Below are 9,380 nucleotides of genomic sequence, written 5' to 3'. Positions count from 1 at the left end.
CGCGTTGCTTCATTGCGGATTGACTTTTTGGTGTTGGGTTTTCGTCGCTCCACGTTTACTGACTTTTCGAGGAATTGTAGAACGGGAGAATGCTCTGTTAGAGGCTTGGTTCACCCCCTTGTGCATCTGAAGCTCAGATTTGGAGTCTGTCTCTGAAATGCACTTGGCTAGCAAGATGCAGGTCATCGGACAGATTCTTGGTCACTGGTTCCTGTAATGGCGCTTTCCCCTTCTCTTTGGTTTATGAAAGAAGCAGCCATTAGGGTTGTCGTTTGAGAAACACTGCATTATACCTCCAGCTGCATGTTCTCATCACTTTCCTCTGTGCTTCGTGGCTCGAGGAGCTGCAGAGTGAGGGCTCCATTAGGTGTGGCAGAAAGCGGAAGGAATCCTGACGTTATTAGGACATGGCTGTAAGGCTTGCAAAAATGGCACCACCTATTCACCGTGTGTGTGTGTGCGCGCGATGAATGCTTTAAGCATTGGCTCAAACCATGGTTATGTTTGAGTAATCAAAATCATCTCTCCGAAAGTCTTCCCATGTGGTAGAGCATGGGTAGGCAAACTAAGGCCCAGGGGCCGGATCCGGCCCAATCGCCTTCTAAATTCACCCCACGGACGGTCTGGGAATCAGTGTGATTTTTTTTACATGAGTAGAATGTGTCCTTTTATTTAAAATGCATCTCTGGGTTATTTGTGGGGCCTGCCTGGTGTTTTTACATGAGTAGAATGTGTGCTTTTATTTAAAGTGCATCTCTGGGTTATTTGTGGGGCACAGGAATTCGATCATTCCCCCACCCCACCCCAAAAAATATAGTCCGGCCCCCCACAAGGTCTGAGGGACAGTAGACTGGCCCCCTGCTGAAAAAGTTTGCTGAGCCATGTGGTAGAGCATCATGAAGGCTTTTGGAGAGATGATGTTGACATACCCTGGTGCCACGTGGTGGACCTTTTTATGAAAAATGGTTTACAAATTGTTTTAAGAGGATGAATGATGTTACAGTCAAACCTCGGTTCCTGAACGGCTCCGTTTTGGAACGTTTCAGCTCCTGAACGCCGAAAACCCGGAAGTAAACGCTCCGGTTTTCGAACTTTTTTGGAAGCCAAACGTCCGATGTGGCTTCCGCTTGAGTGCAAGAAGCTCTCGCAACCAATCGGAAGCTGCGCCTTGGTTGTTGAACGGTTCGGAAACCGAATGGGCTTCTGGAATGGATTATGTTCGACAACCAAGGTTTGGCTGTGTATATTGATCCAAGCAGGCATTGGGAACACACACAGACACACACGGGCAGTGGGCAATGCTAGCGAACAAAAGGCCTGTCGAGTAACACACGAGAGCCGCTGGGGCTTGCCGGCTTCTCTGGAAACCTGTGATAGTTCCGTTGGCAAGAAACACAAAAATACATGCAGGTGTAAATACCCACCCCTGTTATCTCAGCGACGGGAGGTCATGTGGCCTTCCCGATGACGTCGGACTCCTTTGGCTCTAGCTGGCATTAGCAACGGCCAGGAATGACTGGCGTTGGAAGCCCAGCACCATCCTGAAGGACACACTGTCCCCATCCTGCTTAGAAACCGGGACCGTTTGATGGTGCAACATTTGGGCATGCAGAAAGATCCATGCCATTGATATCCCATATAGTTTGGCTCCTTTGGTGGGGATTGAGTTACGGATTTATGCTTTGCTTTTGTCATCCCGCGGAGAAGGAAAGAAAAACTCCCCATGGGAAAGGGGCTCTTGGCTGTTCCTTCCATGGACGTCTACTCCGTCCACCGTCTCTTTTCAGGCCTCTTTGACCCAAGGGGCAGTACCCTTCAGTCATCGGGGCACCCTTGGGAATAGATGTCCCATCAGCAAGCTGCCACGTATGGCTTCTCTTGCTTCAATTTTTTTTATTCTGGAGCAAAGTCGCTGAAGAGCACCCAGTCTTGGCACGTTCTTCCTGGTGGCGTGGGCAAGCTGATGAAGCATTTTAGGGAGTGCCCTTGAAAAGGGACTCCTCCTTTCCTGTCCTTTCTTTGGATGCCGAAAGACACTCTGCAAGGGCAGTTTTCTGAGACGCAATGTACCCGGTGCAAAGGCACTGTTGTGTCTCCTCCCACGACCGCTGGTCCCAAGGTGTGTCTTGCGTTGGTGCTTTGAGTCCCTTTGATCCGTTGGAGCTCTTTCCTGTTCCCTGCAGCTTTGGCTTCTGTTCTCTGCAGACGCCAAACTCCCAGTGTCATATGCATGGAATTATTTTTTAAAAAAAACGACACTGAGTCCTCTTATTCAGCCAGCAAAGCTTGTGTGTTTGTGCTCCTTTATTGCATGGAGTTGTATTCTAAGAATGAATAACCGTGGAACGTGCTCAGCATGTGTGGACATCCCTCTGTGGACTATTGTGCCTTGAGCTTTGAAGAAATAATAGATCCAAATTACCACATTTTTTTGGCAATAAGATGCCCCCTTTTGGGGGGGGGGACTCAGTTTTAAGAAAATGGGGAGAGATGGCCCCATGTATAAGACACCCCCTGATTTTAGACATTATTTTTAAGGGGGGGAAACTAGTCTTATACATGGAAAAATACAGTATCTCCCCAGATACTGCAGGTTCAAGGTGTGACAGTCTGTGTGGGTGGAATCCTAGAAGCTAAAAGGCACACACTTATCCGTTGTAGAATCATGGTTCAGTCCAACCCACTGCAATGCAGGAATCTCAGCTAAAGCATCCATGACAGATGGCCATCCAATTTAAGCAATCAACTTATTTCTACTTTTCAGCACTTGCAACTGGTGAGATCATCAAGTGACATCACAGCAGCCCAGGCAGTGACAACTTGTGCCTGTCACGTGTCTTTAAAAACACATACATGAAATTTTTCATATATAAATCACACCGCAGCCTGACATTTCAAGCTCTAAAAATAAAGCAGGCTGGAATTCACACTGTGATGTGGGGACAGGAGTCTGTGTCCTTGCTATGAGTTCACAGGCAAACACAAGAGCTAAGCTAATAATAACAACAATAATAATATTTATATCTGGCTGGGTTGCTAAAGCAAAGACTTTGCTAAAAGTGGGTATGATCTGCAGAGTCTTGAAGAGACGAGACTTAACTGTTAGAGAAAGGGCATGGTTTGCAACACTTTCAAAATCTAGGTTTCTAGGCCTCATTGCAGCCAGGAGAATTCTTTTTGAAGGTGTGATGATAGGAGGAGGAGCAGAGCAGGGAGGCCCAGAAATTCTCCAGCAATATCCTAAAATTAAAACTGCACATCAATGTTCAGAACGCTTTGAGAGGCAGAACCTGCCCATCAACTGGATATGGGGTGAGAAACCACCTGGGAACTGGCAGCTTGCTGGGTGCTTGTGAAGCATTGCATAAGGGACTTTTGATAGGTGTCAATCACCAGATGTCAGATAACTTGAGAAGGGGGCTGTCCCACCCAGCTGCTGAAGTTGATACAGGAGATGAGAGAAGATAAGGATCTGGCCCATCAGGATAAATACCCCCCCCCATATACATGATGTAGATAAGGTAAGGTAAAGGTAAAAAGATCTAGAAAATGCTTACAAGAAAACATAGCTAGAGTTATGAGGTCCTGAAGACAACTGAGGTTGTGAAACAAAGGCACCAGCATGCATTTGACCAAACTGCGGGAGGCAGTGGAAGACAGGAGTGCCTGGCGTGCTCTGGTCCATGGGGTCACGAAGAGTCGGACCTGACTAAACGACTAAACAACAACAACACCCTGCCACTTCTTCAATGCAAAAAAAAAAAATTAAATTAAAATAATAATAATAATAAAAATAGGAGCACATCCTGGGAACAATTTAAAACTTTCTTTTATTCCTTGTGGTTCCTCATTGTGTATTCACCAGACATCTGTGGCAATCTCACACAGTTCTTCCTCTCGGCTGAGCCTGCCCCCGCCTCCCCCTGCCCCCTTTCTCCGCAATGCAGGTCGCCAGGTAGGTGGAGCGGGGTGGGGAAGTAGTCAGGCCTGAGTAGACCTGATGCAGAACCCGTTCAGGAGGGAGGATGCAGGGCTGGGGAGTGGGGAGAGACAGACAAGGTAGTGGTGTTGTGCATTCATCTCGTCCTTTTCCGTTTGGGGAAATTGTGTGTGAGTGTGTTTGTGCGCACAAGTGTACCTGTGGCTTGTGTCTCTTGAGGCAGCCGTGGCCCGCCTCGCAGGAACGAGGCGGCGTGAGGGGACACCCAAATGGCACCGATCGGGCACGGACACATCCGGGCCGCTGGAGGGAACGGAATGGAGTCGACGGGAGGTGTGATCGGAAGATGTTCGCAGGTCGGGGCCTCGGTTCGCATCTGCACCACCGCCCTTCCCACATCACAGCAGCAGGAGGGCTCGTGGGCCCGCTGAACATGCGGTTGGACCGTCCAGGCAATGAAAGGGGGTGAGGACGCCACTGGGCAGAGGTATCGCCTTCTCCTCCGTGGCCCAACTCGGCCATCGGCGGTGGTGTCCGGCTGCCACCGCCATCTCCGTCATGCCCGGTTCCACAGCAGGTTCAGCCCCCACCCAAACCCTTAACCTTTGCCGGCAGTGCGCTGCCTGCTTCTGGTCCCTCCCCCGTCCGTTTCCCAGTTTGCAGATGATCCGTCCCACCCCCACCCTAGAAATGCTCCGTGGGTGAAGAGGGTGTGAGCCCCGTGCGCCTGGAAGCGGCCACCCCCGTATTTCCCGCCCCCCACACTCCGTTTATCTTAGCTCTTCTTCTGTTCCAGTTCCCGCTCTTTCTTCTTCTGCTTCTTTTGCTTCTCTACTTTCTCCTGAGCTTTCCTCTCCTTCTCGACGGCCGCGTTCAGCTCCTTCAGCTTCCTCTTGAGGAGGGAACGGTCGTGAGAGTTGCTGACGCCGAGAGCCTGCAGGGACGTGACGGGAGAATTTGGAACATGCAAAGTTCAGAAGTTTGTGTCCTCAGCACACACACACACACACACACACACACAAACAAATATCCACATAGGTGCCAACTTCCTGGGGCCCTGGGTGCCCGAGCACCCACAAAATTCCCCATGAAAGGGCTGGGCACCCACAAATTTCAGTGCACACTGCAAGGCACCCATGTCCCCAGGCACCCACAGTCGTGGGCGCAAGCTGGCACTCCTGAATATCAGCAATAGCATCGCTTTCTGTATCTCCGTTCTTCCTGCAGTGGAGGTCAGGGCTCAGACACCACCTTCACAGAAGAGGTTCTTAAGCTGGCTGACTAGGCGATAAGCTGCGGTCAGACACTCAAATGTGTGTCAAGGGCACTTCGCAGCCAAAGGAATGAACATGGCAGATAGTTAAGTCTCTATTGTTTAAGATAACCCTGCCACTTCTGCAGCTCTGGATAACTACACACGACAATCTAGCGTCTAGACAGCTATTCCCAGGTCCACGCTCTATGGAGCAGTTACAGCAACAGGGGACCACTCTCCCTCCACCGGTTTATGTACCTCCCCTGACGAGCTGAGACCTGGCCTGAGTGGAAACTTCCTCTGCTCCTCCCTCTTCAGTCCCCTCCTGGTTCCAGAGAAATGGTGCAGGAGAGGGTGGGGAAGCACCTGGGTCCTTCCTTTGCCTGACCTGCCTCTTCTTCCCCTTCTTCCGACCTATGCTGTGCTCAACCCTCCAGCTCTGAAACTTCCCCTGCCTCTGATTTCCCCCCAAATCAATGACCCCTTTTCCCAAGTCAGACACCAGTCCTCCGTCCCAGTGGCCTGCCAGTCTCTGACATTATGGTACACCTGCTCTTCTTTCCCCTTTCTCATCCTAAAGTGCCATCTTGTCAAAAAAGAGTCCTGTACTCAACCCCTGGCTTCATTGGTTTAAAAAAATCAAATGCCAGTGTTGGGAAAGCTGAGACCCTGTGACAGTCCCTGCTGGGTACAGCAGGCCAAGGGTAGCCACAGTGATACCCGTCCCGATTTTTTGAACAATGACTCTCATAACCCCAAGCCAGCGTTTCCAGCAGGGATGATGGCACCATCCTGGCAACGGCTGGAGTAGACGGTACTGGGTTACATGGACAAATATTCCGGACAAAACAGCTTCATGTACTCCTAGGATTCCTTGCCCGTTGAAAGTTCCTGAGTTCATTTTAATTCTGCATGTGCCGTCCTAGTTAACTTTTGCCACCTTTTTTTGCAGGGTCAGCAAAAGTTAATTAGGTCCTCGCTAGTAAACACTAAAAAAAATTAGGTTCTGTGTATCTGTATCGAACCTTATCTGCAAGGTGGATATTATTATTATTATTACTATTTTATTATACCCAGAGGTCTCAAGGCAGTTAGCATAAAAGGATCACAGTATATAAAATAAAAATAAAAGCAATAACCCAATAATACCCCACCCCCCAAAGAGCCACATTTTAAAAGGGCATAGGATGTAAATTGGATCAACCAAAGGCCTGGTTAAAAAGGAACGTTTTTGCCTGGTGCCTAAAGGTGTGTAATGAAGGTGCCAGGCGAACTTCCCTGAGGAGAAGCATTCCAAAGACGGGGAGCCACTGCAGAGAAGGCCCCGTTCTCCTGTTGCCACCCTCCAGACCTCTCAAGGAGGAGGCACATGAAGGAGGGTCTCAGAAGATGATCTCAGGGTCCGGGTGGGTTTATATGGGAAGAGGCGGTCCTTGAGGTATTGCGGTCCTGAGCCGTTTATGGCTTTATAGGTCAAAACCAGCACTTTGAATTGGGAAACTAATTGGTAGCCAGTGCAGTCGGACCAGGATCGGTATAATATGCTCAAACCATCTTGCTCCAGTGAGCAACCTGGCTGCTGAATTCTGCACCAGCTGAAGTTCCAGACCATCTTCAAAGGCAGCCCTACGTATAACGCATTGCAGTAATCTAACCTTGAGGGTTACCCAAGCACAGACAACAGTAGTTAGGCTATCCCTAGCGGCCACGTCAGAGCCCAACCCATCTTAGTGGTATACACCAGCGGCTCCCCAGCCACCCACTGCTCAAAGGAAGAACCCCAAAGCTCTCTGCAGTCCACTAAAGCAGAAAAGCATTGCCACCCCGCCAGCAGCGACTGCAAAGCAGGAGTGTGGCTGTGATGCAACCCCCCTCGCCCCTCTTCTCCATCACCTTCAGCTTGGTTCCATCGAGGAGGAGGAGCTGCTGGCCGTCCACTTCCTGGGCGGCAAATTCTGCCATGTATTGCTCCAGGTTCAAGCTCTCCAACCACTGCCCCACTTTCTGACTGCTCCACGTCGAAGCTGCACTCAGAGGCTCATCCAGGAACTGCAGAGAGGATTATGAGAGTATGCAATGAATGATGATGATGATAATAATCAGTGTTGTTGTTTTTTCTGAGGGTACTCAGGGGTACATGGTACCGGCACCTTTTTTCCCCCCTAGAAGAAAAGCACTGATGATGATGATAACGCATCTTGATGTTTTTGTTTTTACTTATTTATTAAATTCAGGACTCCCCCCCCCCCCAGCTGGAATACACTGGAACTCGGTTGCGGCACCTCTCAGGTGGGCACCAATGGGTGGTGTTCATGATGAGTTCTGGCACTATTTTTCCAAAAAACCAGCACTGATTAAATTTATCCATCTGAGGATTGCAGGGCGGTTAGCAGTATAAAAGGAGAGACCATCATCCAGCTTGGGCCGTCGTCGGTAGCAAGTGGTGTATTCTGCCCATGCTCAAAGGGCCTTGTTTTTTTATTAGTTGTTCACATGGTTCAGTGCTGGTGAGCCTTTGCTCAAGATATCGGCTCTCAGAACAGCAGGTTGAGCCAAAGACAGGTGCACTCAGGATCCAAGAGAAAAAAAGTTACTAGTCCTCATTAAAGGGCAGACTGGAGGGAGGTAAAAAGGTAAAGGATCCCTGGATGGTTAAGTCCAGTCAAAGGTGACGATGGGGTTGCAGCGCTCGTCTCGCTTTCAGGCCGAGGGAGCTGGCGTTTGTCCACAGACAGCTTTCCAGGTCATGTGGCCAGCATGACTAAATTGCTTCTGGTGCAGCGGAACACTGTGACGGAAACCAGAGCGCACGGAAATGCCGTTTACCTCCCCGCCACAGTGGTACCTATTCATCTACTTGCACTGGCGTGCTTTCGAGCTGCTAGGTTGGCAGGAGCTGGGACAGAGCAATGGGAGCTCACCATCACACGGATTCGAACCGCCAACCTTCTGATCGGCAAGCCCAAGAGGCTCAGTGGTTTAGACCACAGCTCCACCCTGGTGGAGATATCGGTGGCATTGTGCAGGTGGTTCTAAAGACCCAGGTGCACCAGGGCATCGCTTGCCAGGGGACTTACCTCATCAGACGACTGGGACAGGGTGTGGTAGGGGTAGGAGCACTTTGTCGTCTCAGGATGAGCTCCACTCAGGGTCTTGGGGCTGCTGCTACTGCTGGGAGGGGTAGAGTCATCACTCAGGGTAGATTCCTGTTGGCAGGACAGAGAAGGGTTAAGGAAAAGTCCTGCAAGGCGACTCTCAGCCTGGCCCTTTTTGACCAGGCTGGGGGTGGGGGTGGGCTGACTGACTCCAGCTACAAAGGCTGCTTCTGCTGCCTATGGTTCCTAGCAGAAAACATCGGGGCGAGATATCAATTAGGGATTGCTTCTGGAGTCAAGATTCAGTTTGGGATATGTGTTCTAGTTTGCTACTTATCCGTATCTTATTCTTTATTGTTAGCTCTTGCTATCGGCGAGTGCTTTACTGAATATTTATTCATAGGAGCCTAGAACCCTCGTACCTACGGGACCGCCTCTCCTGGTATGCCCCGCAGAGGACCTTAAGGTCCATAAATAGCAATACTCTAAAGATCCCGGGCCCTAAGGCAGTCAGATTAGCCTCAACCAGAGCCAGGGCCTTATCAGCACTGGCTCCGGACTGGTGGAACGCTCTGTCTCATGAGACCAGGACCCTGCGGGATCTGATTTCTTTCTGCAGGGCCTGTAAGACAGAGTTGTTCTGCCTGGCCTTTGGCTTGGAACCAGCCTGATCCCCCTCTTTCCTTTTCCTTCTGTGACGGAACCCCTATTTGGGGACTTCCCTGGCTTTTTGCTTTTTTCTGGCCCACGTAGGACCAGTCTGGATAGTTGGCCTTGGTGAAGATTTGACGTTTTCTCACCCCAAAACAGTTTTTGATCTGAGCTTCCACTGAAATGAGGCTGCATTTTAAGTTGTACTTTAATCCTGTTTTTAAGTTGTATTTTAATCAATTGTTTTTATAGTTGATGTTAGCCGCCCTGAGCCCAGTCTTGGCCGGGGAGGGCGGGGTATAAATATAAATAAATAAATAATATTGCTTATATTTGCATTACTGTTTATAAATGGTAGATTGCAGTTCTTACAGAATTAGCTGGTCGTTTTTGATGGTATGCGGTACATTGAGCATGGTTTACTGCAGAAAAGTGGCAC

The 9,380-nt window shown here is 49.7% G+C and overlaps 1 protein-coding gene across 2 annotated transcripts in view; it reads right to left on the bottom strand.

Moving 5' to 3' along the window:
* Nucleotides 1–2,249: 2,249 nt before the first annotated feature.
* SAMD14 (sterile alpha motif domain containing 14) overlaps nucleotides 2,250–9,380 on the bottom strand; it is a 34,475-nt gene continuing 27,344 nt past the window's right edge. For both annotated transcript variants that reach the window (XM_080979430.1, XM_080979429.1), the window contains exons 8-10: nucleotides 8,273–8,401; nucleotides 7,089–7,244; nucleotides 2,250–4,874 (exon numbers count right to left, since the gene is read on the bottom strand). In XM_080979430.1, the coding sequence (XP_080835556.1) occupies nucleotides 4,716–4,874; nucleotides 7,089–7,244; nucleotides 8,273–8,401 (444 nt within the window). In that variant the 3' untranslated portion in view covers nucleotides 2,250–4,715. The remainder of the gene's footprint in view (nucleotides 4,875–7,088; nucleotides 7,245–8,272; nucleotides 8,402–9,380) is intronic.

The sequence above is a fragment of the Podarcis pityusensis genome (genome assembly GCF_964106645.2).
Source record: "Podarcis pityusensis genome assembly, chromosome: 13".
Classification (NCBI taxonomy): Eukaryota; Metazoa; Chordata; class Lepidosauria; order Squamata; family Lacertidae; genus Podarcis; species Podarcis pityusensis.
The sequence above is the reverse complement of the archived record's forward strand: the minus strand, read 5'-3'. Positions and strand labels throughout refer to the sequence as shown.